The 16,072-nt window shown below is 43.6% G+C and overlaps 2 protein-coding genes across 2 annotated transcripts in view; both read left to right on the forward strand.

Moving 5' to 3' along the window:
• MOS (MOS proto-oncogene, serine/threonine kinase) overlaps positions 1-16,072 on the forward strand; it is a 30,373-nt gene that overhangs the window by 10,183 nt on the left and 4,118 nt on the right. The window lies entirely within an intron of this gene.
• RPS20 (ribosomal protein S20) lies at positions 10,875-13,604 on the forward strand. The gene is made up of 4 exons (XM_080379294.1): positions 10,875-11,040; positions 12,042-12,141; positions 12,899-12,972; positions 13,381-13,604. Exons 1-4 carry the CDS (start codon positions 11,038-11,040, stop codon positions 13,561-13,563), a joined length of 360 nt encoding a protein of 119 aa, XP_080235420.1. The 5' UTR covers positions 10,875-11,037; the 3' UTR covers positions 13,564-13,604.

Raw genomic sequence — 16,072 nt, forward strand, 5'->3', positions numbered from 1 at the left:
CACCCTTGTGGCAAAGGCGCTCAACAGCATCCAGGGGTGCACTACAAAGGGTGATTCCAGCTCTTCCAGAGCACTGCCAGAAGAGATAACTCCCCTCTGTTCACTCGGCCCTGGTGAGACACATCTGGAGCACCGTGGCCAGCTCGGGACTATGCTGGAACAAAAAAGTTGGATGTACTGGACCAAAACTGCATCGAAGGGCCATTAAACTGATTGGGGGATTGGAACCTCTGTGTGTGAGGAGAGGCTGAGAAATGGTACTGGAAAGAGAAGGCTCAGGGGGATCTTATCAGTTTGTATAAATACTGATGGGAGGCAGTAAAGACGGAGCCAGTCTCTTCTCAGCGGTGCCCAGTGACAGGACAAGATGCAACGAACACAAACTGAAGGACAGGAAACTTGATTTAAATGCAAGAGAAAAAAATTTTGCTGTGAGGATGGTCAAACACTGGCACAGGTTGCTCAGAGAGGCTGTGGAGTCTTCATCCTTGCAGATATTCAGAACCCAGCTGGGCACGGTACTGAGCAAGCTGCTGTAGTTGAGTCTGCTGTGAACAGGAGGTTGAATGAGACAATCTCCAGAGGTCCCTTTCAACCACAAAAGTTCTGCAATTATAACATTTATAGATGCTTGAATTTTAGACAGCTCCTGAGTTCTCCTGCTAAAATGTTCCTAGCATGAACCTATTTTGTGGTTCCTCCGGGGACAACACACATGCAAGGAACACACTTTGATTCTTTGCAATGTCTTTGTTGTCTTGGCTGGGATCAGGTTTCATTGATTAGAGGTTTGTTTAGTTTGGTTTTTCTTTTAAAAACCTGACATCAGTAGACCTATCAGAGAGACTCGACAGATTTCTTGTTCCTGATATTCTGAAAACTATAAATTATGGCATTTATGTTAGTTCTTTAAAGGTTTTTTCCATTTACTTTTACATTTCCCCCCCCCCCCCCCCTTTTTTTTTTTTTTGGTGGCATGCTTTATCTCAACCCAGAAAGAATCTATCTTCAAATAATAAAAATATTATATAGCTTGGATATGGGCACATCCTTAATACATAGTGTAGGATGGCATGGATGAAGCGTGAAGATGTACAGGTTGTTTCTGCATTCTGTGGTAAGATATATTTGCAGCAAGGAAAAAATCCGAAGAAATTATTTTACAGAATATACCACAGATATTTGTAAAATCAGTGGGACTTAAGTGGATGCTTAGCATTTGACTTGTGTATCAATTTTTGCAGCATTAGCATCTGTGTTTATAAATTCATCTACTAGATCAAAGATGAAAATAGAGGTAGAAAATGAATGGTTATTTTTAAAATTAACTGTACTTTGAACATTTTACTTATACGTTATTTTAGCCATTTATCAGCTGCAAATACCTTAATGTAGTGCTCAAAGAGCCTCTTTCTATGCTTCAGTTAACCCAGCTGCCAAATATTTGTCTGCCTGTCAAATGAAAAGCCCTAAAACCAGTTAAAGAAGGAAAACGGAACAAAAAAAGTCTACTGGCATCTATCCCAGTCTGCCATCAGCTAAGGATGCCATGGGACAATTTGATAGTACAGGCACCATCCGCCCCTGGACCTCTCCAAGCGCGAGGTTGAGTTTTGCTCTCTACCCAGCCTGAAGTTCAATAGCCTGAGTGTTCAGCAGAGCTGGGAGGTGATTGCATTTGCCTTTGCAGGGCACCTGGGATAATAGGGTAATTCATAACTTAATAAATATTCTACTGCACATGTGCCAGGCTACAAAGAGCAAAGTAGGTTGCAAATTGGCAACATAAATGTCCAGCTCTTTTTAAGTTACTCCCCCGAAAAGGGCGGAAGGAAAACCAGTTTTCTTTTCAAGCCATGTATTTTTCTCAACCGCTTACCACTCACCATTCAAAAATGGTGAAAGGATTTTGATTCAGACATGGTGTAAGTGAAACTGGCCCCAGAAACAAGTATAGAAAGTTGCACCTGAACAGAGAAAGTGACAGAACTTCTCCAGACCTCACTTAAAGTTGTCAATCCTTGCATAGCTTTTGGGAGCGAAATGATCACTATTAGATGGTCTCTGATTTAAAGGGGAGAAAAAGATACTCTTTAAATTTAATCATTCCTGCTGACAGCTGACTTTCAGAGGAAATATATTTCTTTAAATTATGTTAAAAAGTTTTCACACTTGCACAGTTCATTTAAAAAGTTGTGTATTGAATTGCAAACAGCATTTGGTTAGTGTCCCGATACAAATTAGCACTACCTGACTAATAACAGCAAGTGTAGTATGAAAGAGCCGTTTGCACAGGGAGACAAGGGAGGTAGCTGGAGGAGGCAAGGAGACAAGCCAGAAGCAGGAAGAGGGGAGACACCCCCAAAACCAAACCCAATTGCTACAAGCCTTTCAATCACTGAAGTTCTCATTGAAAAAAAGTTCATGCTGGCATGTGAATTTCTGTGTTGTATGCTAGAGCCACCCGCCCACTTATTGGACTTGAAGGTCTTGAACTAGTGCTTAAAATCAGGCAAGGACACTGATTCGGTTCAGAGCAGTCATGCATTACCACCAGGTCGTGGAAGTCTCTTGTTCAGTTAAAAGAAGCACGGCTGCCTTCTCCTCACTCCCAGCCCCCCAAAAACCCAACGGTCCTGGCCCATCAGAATGAAAAGCTGGCTAATTTTACATGCTCAGCAAAATTATTTTTATTTATTATTATTTATTATCATTGCCTCAAACTGTCTGTGAGGGTTTTTTCTTTCTTTTCTTGATGATTGCACTATGTGCTAATTACGATGATGATTAGTTAATGCTATACTTTAATGATTTAGCAATGTATACTAGTACACCAAGTAATGGTGGATTCGCATTGGAAAAGAAGTATCTTTTACATATGGATTTTAAGAGTAAAAACCACAGTTTTATATATCAAAGGTATGTTGTTTCTTTAAGGAAAGAGGAGAATCAGTCCCTGGGTATTTAGTATAAGCATTTGTACCTGCCAGAACAAAGTGATTGGCTCTACCTCACCCAGGAACATTTCACAAGAGTGTATGAGAAGCAGATCTTCCTCTGACCACATCAGGGGCTCTCAAAAAGGAAATACACTGCTGCAAGGGTGCAGGAAGGGGGCATTGATAGCGCAAAGTACCTGCTGGGTGCTCTCAGAAACACAGAATCATAGAACCATTTAGGCTGGAAAAGACTTTTAAGATCATTGAGTCACATCTTCCAACAGTCATAGTTATTGAAAGATTATTTTGTACTTAAAAGAAAAACATGAGATCATAATGCTGAAAAAATTACAAATGTTAATATTGGTGGATATTTTTCCAGGGGACACGGCTACCATACTCAAAACCACCTTCTACGTATACCACAATAATTAATTTTATTTGCCTAACAATTGAATTGCTTGACCACAACTCTCTGAAGTGCAAATACTATCTCTTCCTCAGTTTTAAACCAGTAGACAATACTGTTCCCCTTGATCTGCAAAACCTGTTGCTAGAGTTTTCACTGTGCACAGAGGTAGGAATGTTGGAAGTGCGATTGTGTGCATCTACATATAGTTGCTCTTACAACACTTAAGTGGGAAAAAGACTTTTCTATTTTATATTATTCCCTGGGAGACTAACCAAACCATATTCCACATATGTAACAATGTTTTACAGACTGGTGTGAAAGGACATCTACAAGCCCTGTTTTCATTACAAGTGAAGTTCCTACAGTAACAGTACTACTGCTGTACATTTAGATGAAATACAAGTTTAATAGCCTTGCTGTACTCTCCCGTCAGTTATTCTCTGAAACAGAACTTCTGGGTCTTCTATGAAATGACATTACAGACTCTATGGTTGTTGTTCCTGCCCCTCTACCACAACCTCATAATTTCTACCTAGTAAGCTGCAGCTGCCACTTTGCCACATTAGCTTTTCAGAGAAGTCAGCAAGTGCTTTGAAACCAAAACTTAGTATTTGATGCCTCTTGAATCACTTTCATGTTATGTTGTGGATCCGACCAGCTGTTCTGAACAATCACAGTGTAATGATTTCCTCAGTGGCTAATAATTCCTGTTTCTAAAGCACATTTTTAACACCATGGTATCTCCTTTAGTTCCAGGTCCTAAGTTTTATGTTATTATTCCTGTTTCTGCCAGGGCTTGAGTAATGTAACTTGGCTAGTTCACAGGGGGTCAGGTCACAACAGAGCATGCATTACTGAACTGGATTTAGACTTTCTTTACAGATGCCAGGGTTTAGAAGGGCATTTCTTCACAAGTCCCACAGAAGTCAACCTGACACCTGGATGTAATCTAGATAAAAGCGTGAGATGCAGCTAATCTCTAATAGTCCTGTATCGTTAAAATGGTGATTCCCCTTTGCTTTAAATCTCCTCTTCATCTGTGGTAAGCTTTTGCTAAATTTTATGCCTGCAAACATTCATCATCCAAAAACCAGTTGGATCAAGAATATCGCAAAAAGGAAACTGATTTTAAAGGGATAAGGGAAAACTTCTCAGAAAAAAAAAACAAAAACCCAAACCAACAAACACGGTGCAGTGATGCATTTTATATCAAGACAAATTTTCCCTCTTGTTGGAAGGCAGTGTGAGGTTGGGATCATTCCTTAAATTATCCCTGCTCCATGATAGAGAGGCAGCGCAAGCACCGTGAAACGATTCCCTCCTACTCTGTCTCGCCAAAGAATTAGATTAGATTAAACTGGTCTTTGGAAGAAAAAAATGTAATCAGTGACTTCATAACTGGGCTCTGAAACAGCAGACAGAGGGTCATGGGCAAAAATATGTGGACTACATATATTGGTAAACATAATTGCTGTGAAATGAATCAACGTTTTCTTCGTCAAGGACAGACATCCAACCATGCAAACATTCTGCTGCTGGTAGCTTCCCACAAAGTCTTTGCAGGAGGCAGACCTAAGGAGAAGACAGCTCCAAAGTCTTTATTAGCACAATATTACATTAGTTTGTAAGTACCACCATGCACCCCTAGTTCCTAAGCACTGGGAGTACAAAGCACCCATAAAGAAGTCAGCAAGGTAAGTGTATTCTTCCCACCTGCATCCTGGAAGCCATTTCCAAATCAGTTGATAAACCAGCTTGCTATGTTCAAAGAGTCCCATGGGTATTATTTGAGCAGATGCAACTTTTTAACATACGCTACAAACTATTGCAGTCTTCTCAACCTGCCTACTTTTTCAAAATAAAAGAGATCATGAGAAACAGTACCAAGTGGTACTGCCCCAAGCGGCCAAATCTGCATTGGAGAGATTTGTGCAGTTTGGAATGTATTTTTTATACTTGATTAACCTTTGCACACATAAAGTCTTCCAAGGTGATTTCCAAAATGAAAATTAGATGCAAAACCACAGTTTTGTTTGTGCGTCCACCAGTTCTGCTTTCACTGGACTGCTATTGGGGATTTTTTGTAAAGGAATTGCATGCCCCCCTTTTGGTAACATAGCCTGGATAACAACAGATGATATGGTAGGAACATGAGTGTAAATAGCATGAAACCTTGGGGTGGGAAAGCAGTACTGGAGCAGCAGGTGTTAGTATTTCTAAGGCCTGACAGCATCCTCCCCACTGGACATGGTAAGTAGTTGCCACACCACTCCCAGTACTGGCTAGGGGACCAACAGGATTAGTGGGGACCCACCTCTCAGGAGCGCGCGCGGGAACTCACAGGGCATGCTTCCCACCAGCACTGCACGTGGATTAGCTGCACAGGCACGTGGGCCCACATTTCCAACAAGGATTTAGAAACAGTGAGTGTGCATTTGTAACCCACACTTCTCACAAGAGAGGGCATGTGCATATAGAACTGTGTGAATACGTAAGTGGGATGAGTTGTAGAAGGGTATGCAAGAAATTTGTAGGTGCTTATTAACACTTCGTAAGCATCTGTACCGTGATTTCTGTTCTATTGCTGATACTGATCCACAACATACAGTTCACTGGTTACTGGCAAATTACATGTTTCTCATCAATAAATTACCTTGGTGCTGTCAAGACTGTATGAGTTGCACAGTTATTCTCTGCAAAAAGTTGCTGTTTCATTGTTGCAAATTTAACAGAAGCATCACATCTGCAGAGCAAGGAGTGGAGAAGCAACAAACATTCTTCCAGACAAGCAGAGAAGACATCATTCATCAATTTGAAAAAAATCTTAAGACTGAACTATAGCAGGACAAATTCAAATAGTATCTCCTGAAAGCAGCCCAGATGTACAATCTTGTTTCAATCCCGAGTGTTCAAAGACATACTGCAGTGATGTATCACAGAGCTGGTGTCACTAGAAATGCTCTAGCGTATCAGCAGCTATGTATTTTATGTTACTGTGATTTGTGTCAGAGGAACTAGGCAAAACAGGCTGACAAAGGAGAAGTTTTGGTCTAGCCAAGCCAATGATATTAGAAGCCAAATGTATTATCTGTTCAGGCATAAAGTACATATTTAGAAGTAAAAAAGTGATAACTACAAAGTTCACGCTGCCCACTTGAAAAAAAATCTCTTAATGATCAATATTTGCCACAACATGTGCCAACAGTAAAGGTCTCCATCAAAGCACAATTGCTTTTTTTCTGAGTAATGTATCTAGTTCATGTTTTCCATGTTATGTGAAAAAATTTTAAGGTAAAGACAACCTAGTATTTTGAGGGGGGGTGTGTCAATTTTTATATGATGAGCTTTATGCTGGAATTGGCATGAAAATTTAGAAAATCTAAATTGGATGGGCAAAGTGCACTATGAGAACTCAAGCTGCAGACTGGTGCTCATGCACTGTGCCTTCTGCCCATCTGCTACCTGCAGAGAATGTTAGTTACTAGTTAGCAACTACCCAGCTACACAAATCAATCTTTAAAAAGGGGATATTTTCAGTTGCAGCTGAGGCACCTGTAGCCACAGTAATTACAGATGTTCAAAACCTAGAGACAACAAAGGGATATTAAGAGGTAATACTTAACTGCTGAGCAAAGAACTTGTGAGGAGAGTTCTGAGACACGATACAACCAAGTAACTTCACATTAACATAAGAGAATCAGCAGATACCTACAATTAAGACCAAACAGATGCTGAAGCCTTTTTTAAAAGGCTTGAAAATAGCTTTCATTGCATTGCTGCTGACTGGTTTAGATACTCTACCACCTACTGATGATTTCCTGAGAAGCCTCGAGTGTGATCCTGCTTCATAGTTATCTTATGACCAGAAGTTCAAACAAAACCTTTAGAGGTCTGTTCAGATCCCAAAGACCTTGGAGAAGGAAGCTGGAATATATTTTGGCCGTATCTTAATCACCATTGAAAGCAAAGACTAGAGGCATTAGGCTGGCATAACCCAGGTAGCTTCCACATCAGATAATTACAATGAAAGCTGACAAAGCAGATTTAAGGTAGCTACTGTGAGCCCTGTCAAAACCATCCACAGGGCACCTGTGTGAAACAAGTAGAATAAATCTACTCAAAAGAATAAATGGTGTTCACAAGCCAATCTGCAAAGCTTGGGGAATATGTCTGTCCTTTGAACCACCCAAAGCTGCACCAGAGTCCAGCGTTCACCAGAAGACAGCACAAGCTTTCACGTCAAGAAGTTATTACAATACTTCAGAAGATACTGAGTCACAGCAAGCACATGCTCGTCCGGTTAACTCTTCAGTCACATAGGTAGACTCATACCAGGATCTACTCTTGAATTATGACCGCTCTAGATCTCATCAAAGATCCTTTTTGTCACATGAACATAGGAAGATGGAAGGCTAACTGACATCTAGACAAGCGGATCTAGATTTGCAGAACACTGGGACATCTCTCCTGCATAAAAAAACTGTATAACTTAGCCTGTCACAGGGGGAATAAAAAAGCTTCCCAGATAAAACTTGGCAAGATTAAATGCAATCGCATTAAGTAGCTAAAGAAATCAGGTGACCATTCATTTAGCACAAACATGATCAGGCTAAAATTAAGCAAAAAACCAAACACCTGACAAGAACCTAACCCTACACATATATAGTTAATTAATAGGAACTGAGTTACTAATTTGGAAGCATAAATGTAATCTTATTTACTTTACTATAAGCTAGTGGAAAATATATGGATAACAATATTCAGTTAATTACTCAGGATTGATTCTGAAGGACAAACCGGTCAAAGCAAGGGAGAAAAAAATAATCCTAGTAATCCATAAAAAACAAAAGTCAGAAAGTGTAATGAATGCACATGGAACAACATTCTGTGTAATAAATCATGAAATTAGGTATTAAACTGTTTCTGCTACAGACTACTAAGTCATGTTAAAAGCATGTCTTGCTTCTTTATTGTTTATCTTCTTAATTACATGACATAAGGAAAATACTCCTGGATGCTTCATCTAAAAATCATATGCCAGAAGTGTATTTAATAAGTCCAAACTCAGTCACACAACTAAAATTAGCAATAGCTGGGGAGAAAAACCTACGTTAAAACCAATATGTAACCAAAGGAAAACCAGACATAATACAAAATATGAATTGGAATCTCGAAATGACAAAAAAACCCAGAAGATAAGCAAAAAGTTGTATTGACAATGGATATTTACTCATGAATAGCATGAAGCTTGGAGTGTTTTATTTTTTTGTGTCTTTCAGAGAAAGCAGGTAGTTCAGATCAATTTCTATTCTACACTTGTGGAGAAAACCAACATATATCACAGAATTCTAACAATAGCTAAGGAAAAGCTTAAACATAGGAACAGAAGGGGGTTTTTAAATCAGCAGCTCCAGATAGCTTGCATCCAAGAATTTTAAGAGCTGGCAAAGATGACTTGTGTGCTGTTAATGTGGATTTTCCATAAGCTTTGAGAAATCTGGGGAAGCTCAGAAAATGAAAAAATCGCAAAGAAAGCTGAGGTGGTGCCAATACTAGAAAATTAAGTAAGTAAAGGAACAAATTCAGGAACTTATTGTCAACCTTGCATTAATCCTGGGGGGGAAGCCCTAAACCAACAAACAAAACTCAAACTGACTTCTTGATACAGGGACTATAAATTGTACTTACACAGCTTAAGTGTATGAGAAAACGTATCTTTGCAGATTGACTTTTTTTCCTCATGCTATTACAGCATACATTTAGTAGACAACAGCAACGGTGTTGATGTAACACATTCGTAGATTGACTGGTTCAGTAGGACACAGAAACTGGCATAGTTATGCACGTATATAGCTCATGGTAAGTAAATGAAAACTTACAGGTTATAGGTCTGTATCATCAGTGAGGTCACGGACATATTTCTAACAATCCCACAGGATTCAGTTCTCAGCAGCAAGCTGCTCAATATTTTATCTGGAAATAGTTTACTAAGAACATTCATAAAACTTTTAAGTAAATAATGTAGCAATATTGTTGATTGACAACCATCTGGATTACCAGAAAATTAAGTGTTTTGGCATGATCAGTGTGAGGCCATGTATTTAAAAGTGATAAATAAACACTTATAGATGGAGAACTTCCTCAGTAAACAGTTGGAATAGCTGACAACAGAGTAAACATGGGTTCCTTATGCATAAGTGAGTTGAAAATTGTTAATATAATTGTTAAATGGCTCAGAAAAACAAAGCACCAGAACCAAATACTGCTCTCATTACAGACAGGAAGAAGCCAGAGAAACAGCACTATCATCAAAACAGATTTTTTAAGTACTGATCTCCATTGTCAAAAGACATTGCTGCATTTCAGGAAGCAGAAAGGGGATGACAACTTCTGTAACCATGTTTATTGGAACGGCTTTATCAGAATGTAGTATCTAGCCCAAATAAGTTATTAGTAAAACAGAGATTTCAAAGAGTGAGTACAAACGATCCAAGTGCAAGACAAGTCTGAAACTGAGCATCACAATGTAATAATTGGCATATAAAATTTAACTGCATCATGTGAAGTTTAAGGACTATATTCAGACCTACAAAGCATCGGGGGTGAGGGGGGGCCGGCGGAGTATTTAGTGGGATAGCTGAAACTGACATCATATTAACAGGCCAAGCAGTCTTTTTTGAATAGCTGTAGTAATTGCTAAGCTTCCAAAGGTGGCAGCCGTTTTGCTAACATTATACATGCCTCCAAGTACTGGAGAAAAACCCAAACTAGAATTAAAATATTATTTATAAAAGATAATCACAGTGACCTTACTATCAGCTGTCACTTTCTAACATATAATGTCTGTTTCTCCATTTCAATAAAACTGTCAAGTAGGGACATAACTAGAAACAAGCATTCTCCCAGCAGAAAAAAAGCTTGTTTTGGGGCTGACGGTTGTCAGTCGTCAGGCCAAATCCATGGCTGCTCTCATTAAAAAACATCTCTCCAATACCCATCATTGATTAAATAAAGGGGCTTCAATAAAACGGATTTCAGTTCTTAAAATTAAGAAAGATTGAAACCAGCGTTTTTACTTAAAGCTTCCATTCCCACAACTCCACTTTCAGGAATAACTAAAAAAACAAACCAAAAAACCAAACTATAAAACTTAGATGGGAATGGGTTCGTTACCACTGGAAGCAATAAGGACTTGCTTATACATCACACGCCGGTACCTCCCCCCACAGAAAGCCGAAGGCTGCTAATAAAGGCAGCCAGGAGCGCCAGGCGCCCGCGAGGCCCGGGAGGGAACAGCGCTGTGCCCCGCCGGCCACCAGCCAGGCCCAGCAGTGCCGCGCACCGCCCGGCCGCGGAGCCCGGCACGTCCCGCGGCAGCCCCCGAAGCTCGACCCCGGCCCCTCACGGCGGCAGCCACCGCTCCCCGCCCGCCACGCAGCGGAGCTGAGCAGGCCACGCCGGCCCAGCCTCCCCTCCTCTCCGCGCCGCTTCCGGGCCGCAGCCCGGCGGGTGAAAGGTCCCGCAGCGCCCGGATGGAGGCGGTGCCGCTCGCTATATAAGCGCCCCGCGGCCGCCGCGCCTCCTCTCCCGCGCCGCGCGCCGCCGCTTCCTGGCTCACCGCTGTTCGCTGGGCCCTGCGCGCCCCTCGCCCGGGAATAAGTCGGTCAGGAAGGCGCCGCTGCCGCCATGGTGAGGGGGAGGGGGGCGGGGCGGGGGGCCGCCGCCTCGCGCAGCTGGCAGCGCCGCGTGGCCGCCGGGCCGGGTCGGCCGCGTGCCCCCCGCCGGTGCCGGGCCTGGCCCGGGGGCAGGGCTGCGCGTGCTGCGGGCCGCGGGGTCCCCGCCGCTGGGGCGGCGCCTGGCGGGAGCGGGGCGTCTCCGGCCGGGGCCTGCCGCCGGCGCTCCCCGAAGCCGGCCGGTGGGGCGGGCGGCCCGGCACGCACCAGGCCGCGGCGCGGCCGCCTGGCGGGGCCGTCCTCCGGAGCGGCGGGGCAGGCGCGGGCGGAGCGGAGGCGGCTCGGCCCGGCGGTGGCGCAGGGCCTCGTGCGTGTGCCTTCAAGTCCGGCCGGTGTTAGAGGCGTGTGCGACAGGTAGTAAGTACCTCATCGGCGTGCGGCCCGCGGTTTGTTAGCTCCGTGTTTGCCGCCTCCGCACCGGCACTGTCGTTTTCTCTCATCCACGTCAGTGGCCAGTGGTTTGCAGGCGGCAAATTGCATAAACTCTACGAATCGGTTCCCTGAGCGGCCGAATTAGCCCTTCTGGCCAGATGCCCCTTTTTGTTCTCCCTGTTTTAAGTTGTAGCTGTCTTTGTTACTTAATTCCTGGTGAGGTTAAGTTGTAAGAGACGTGAAATCAAAAATGGCTTGTTTTTGAGGAGGAGGAATATCCGTGACTGGACAGCACCCTCTGTGTAGGGAGGCACGTTCTTGCAGCTTCCCACCGGGAGGTGCAGTTAAGACATTAAAAAAACTGCTTTCCCTCAGAGCAAGCAGTCAGGACAGTGCCCTTCCTGCCAGTGCTCACCATTTCTTCTGTGCCGCTGTACCCTTCGGTCGTGTCGTCTAGTCAGGAGAACAAAATAGTCCCGTAGTTCAATTGTTCTTTAGGCTCTAGAAGCCTGGTTTTAAGAGGCTGCGGGTATCGTTAGTTGGTGTTGACTGTAGTGTCTGATGTTTGGAACTTCAACGTTTTAGGCGTTTAAAGATACCGGCAAAGCACCTGTGGAACAAGAGGTGGCAATTCATCGCATTAGAATTACTCTGACAAGTCGCAATGTAAAATCACTTGAGAAGGGTGAGTGATACTTTTTTTTTTTTTTAACTGGAGTAGTTTGTTAAGAATGAGTGATATGTATGCTATCACATCATGTATTGCAAAGTAGAATGTACTGAAACCAGTTGTAGTTAAAGATGTTAGTGTTTGCGTGTTTGTATGTGACTTGGCTAACAACCCAGAGCACTTCATACACTGACAAGTAGATTCTGGTTTAATTTGTAATGGAAGCTAGTGTTTGGGGGTTTTCATCATGCTGAAAACTTCATGTTGTGATGACTCATGTAAGATAGTGCAGATTCCTTTAGTCCTTGTGGGGTTTTCGGTTGTCACTGTTTGAATGTGTAAGATGTGAAATGTGCTGTTTCTTGACTGGTACTCTGTCACTTGTTATGAAGAGTTACATTTAGAAGTTTCACATTCCTTCAGAAATTATTTAATCTTGTTTAGGAACTGGTTTTGTCAGTGTTTTAATCATAAAATGTAAATGTAGTAGAATCACTGATGCAGGATCTTCAGGCTGGTAACAGTTTAAATATGGCTTACACTTGTAATGGCTTTTGTCTACTGTTGTAACATGATTTTGCTCACCATGGTGTAATACTTCCACTAGTATGTGGTTGGCTATGAGGATAACCCTTAAAATGAATGGCAATGATCACTTCATACGCTATTCTGAGCCAACGTCTTGTTTAAAATCTTCACTTAAAGAACAAGCAAAAAAAAAAAAAAAAAACAACATAAACCTGACCTATTTTGTTGTGGGTTTTTTTTTCAGTCTGTGCTGACCTGATCAGAGGTGCTAAGGAAAAAAACCTGAAGGTGAAAGGACCTGTTCGCATGCCCACCAAGGTACTTAACACTGTTTTCCTGTCCTAAAAGTTTGGGTGTTTTCTGTAAATGTGCATTTGAAACATCTTTTTTTGAGGGGGGGCGTGGGGGGGTGAGGTGAAAAGCAGTACTACTAAATTGAAGGTGACTCGGTGTAAATGGGCAATGACTTCAGAAGTTGCTCCCACACTTGGGCAACTGTTTATTACAAAACATCTTGAACATTGAAAGGTTTTTTCTGTCAAAGCTTCAGTTCATTTTAATCGGCAATTCTTTTAAAATTAAATTGAATATGGTGAAGGAGTGTTAGAATTAACTTCCCAGATGACTTAGATACCATACAGTATTTTTACGTGGATTGATTTGATTGTAGATTAGTCTTCTTTGTATGCATCAACTAAATAACCCATGTTTATGATTTTTCTTCAGACTCTGCGAATCACTACCAGGAAGACTCCTTGTGGTGAAGGTTCCAAGACCTGGGATCGTTTCCAGATGCGTATCCATAAGCGGCTCATTGACCTACACAGCCCTTCTGAGATTGTGAAGCAGATCACTTCCATCAGCATTGAACCAGGTGTAGAAGTTGAAGTTACTATTGCCGATGCCTAAATGATGGCCATCGTTGAATAAAGTTGATTTACAAATTTTCATCGCTGTTTGTTGTCATGTTTGTGCCAGGTGTCTTGGGTAGTTCTGTGATGATTTTTATGATGGACATTAGAGATCGTAATCAAAATGCTGTGTGAGAGGATTGTATGATACTTAAGGAAGAATATGCCAGTTATAAGGAGGATGAAACTTGGGCATCATAGTTTCGTTGGAGGTTGGTGACTGTATGGATGTGCAGCACTTAAATTATTAAAAATATATTTTCCATAAAGGAGGTAACTTTGGCTGAAATCTTAGTCTGTACCCAGGCAAGCAGTAGCATTAAAATTGATGTTTAGGTAAATTACCAAGCTTTCAGTTCTTAGTTTTTGGTGTGCAAGGCTTAACTAACACTTAACTAACTTGGCTTTTTTTTCCCCATGCTTTTCACGGTCAAAGGGTCCTGGGGATGTTAGTTATAAAACTGCATAATTTGTGGTGAATACATTGAATTCAGCAAGTTTGTTCTTTAGACGTGTGTGCAGAATCACAAAACTAAGCTGTGGAACTCTTCAGTTGTCATTGTAGGTTTAGATTTTCATAGATCTGAATATTAAAGGTAAGCATCATATGTAATGCAATAGAACAGCCATTTTCATTGCTGCTACTTGGATCTCTCTTGGTAGGGGGTTGTTTTTTCTTTTGCAAACTAATTCTTAAAGGACCTATGATTAATTCTTAAACCAACAAGACAAAGCCCCGAGTTAAATGAAAGAACACTGTTTCATTTCATCCATTTGAGATTGGTTTGCTGCTTCTGCTTCAAGCATAGCAGAGAACTTGAATTCTAATTAAACAAGCAAAGTGTGTGGAGCTTGAGGTCCCATTTACATTTACTAAGATCTAAAACAGTGGCCAAAGCTTGAGCTTTCTAACTGAAGGGATTCAGGAGTCCTTCATCTGCCCACTTGTAATTTCATTAAATGTCAAGTCTTAGAAGGATTCTGGTCCTCTAGCAGGCTCAAGAGCTTTGGTAGAAGAGAAAGGTGAGAAACCTAGTTGCATTTACATGCAGATTGTGACAAGCCTGCTTCCTTGGGAAACATCCTCCCAGAACTGTTGAGTAGAGAAAAACCACAACTGTGTCTTCCTAAAGGTCAGATTCTGGTAATACATTATAAATACGAGCTGCCGGACAAATACTTCTAGCCTTAGTTTTGAAGTCATTTGTATTTTACGGGGTGCCCCGAAAAGCACGGTAAGAACTTGACTTTGTGACACTGGGCAGATGAACAAGGATAAATGAGTGAACAAGTAACAGGCTGGAAGTGTTACTAGCTGAGGCTGAGTGACCTTTATGTATGATTAGCTATTAACTCACCCAAGTAGTCTTCCCTCTGCTTAACCCCACAGCCTGACTGAAGGCACTCGGAGGGATCCAGGGAGGCCTGGCTGGCTTTAACATTACTTCTGTCTTTGCGCTTTCCTGTTGGTCACAGCCTATTGCTATCAAATGGCTTTTTATCGGCTTACAGCTGGCTACCTCTGACTTGCACCGTGCCCCTTAAACATACCTAAGTGACCTGAAGTGCCAGCTATGTCCTCCGAGCAGCCGTGGCCCTTCAGAAGGAAGCCGCCTGAGGTGTGCTGAGTGTCTGTCTGTCTGTCCACCTGCCTCCGGTTGCCTCCGAAGGACCTGGCACCCGGGTTTTGTGCCATACAGAAATGGAACTGTCTCCCTGCGCTCCGAATAGGCGGGCTCAGCCTGAAGGTTCCCCACGCACCAGCGCAGCCGGCCTCTGGGTGCGGGGAGGGTGACCCGGGGGTGCGGGGAGGCTGAGCCAGGGGTACCGCCAGCGCCTGCAGAGGGCCTGTCCCCACGGCGCGGCCCCTGGTCTGGCTTTGTGTAGCCCGGGCGTTTTTGTCATGTTTGTTTTCTACTGAGTTTACGACGACACCGCGTAGTGTCAAAGCGGTTATGTAACGCCCACGATAACTTTATATAACTGTTTTGACGGAAATATTTAGGTATCTGCGCCTCCTCCTCCCTTCCCCCTACCCAGCCCGCCCTCAGGGCAGGACACCCCTCCTCTGGCCGCTAAGCTGCCGCTCGCGGCGCCGTCTTACTTCGGTCAAACAGTTTCTTTCCCCGCTGCCTCACCGAAACCGACAAATAACCCCCGCGCCACCCGCACCCCGGCCAGGCGGCGGCGGCTCAGCGGCTGGCGGCGCTGCGGCTGCTTTGCGCTGTGCGGCGGCGCCCCCTGCCGGGCGGAGGGAGCCGCGCCCGCCGCCGGCCTGTCCGTCACTGCCGCTCCGCCCCGTTCGGCCAATCGGCGCCCGCCGCCCCCCGCTCAAATGCTCCCCCCGCCGCGCGCCTCGGCGTGTCGCGGGCTCCTGTGCGCGGCGAGGTACCGGCGGTGGGGGCGCGGCGGGCACGCTCCGCACGGCTGCCGCCCGCCCGCCCGCGGGGCCGCCCTTGCGCCGAGGGGCCCTGAGGGGCGCCGGCCTGGGCCTGGGCCCGGGCCCG

The sequence above is a fragment of the Falco punctatus genome (genome assembly GCF_963210335.1).
Source record: "Falco punctatus genome assembly, chromosome: 3".
Taxonomy (NCBI): Eukaryota; Metazoa; Chordata; class Aves; order Falconiformes; family Falconidae; genus Falco; species Falco punctatus.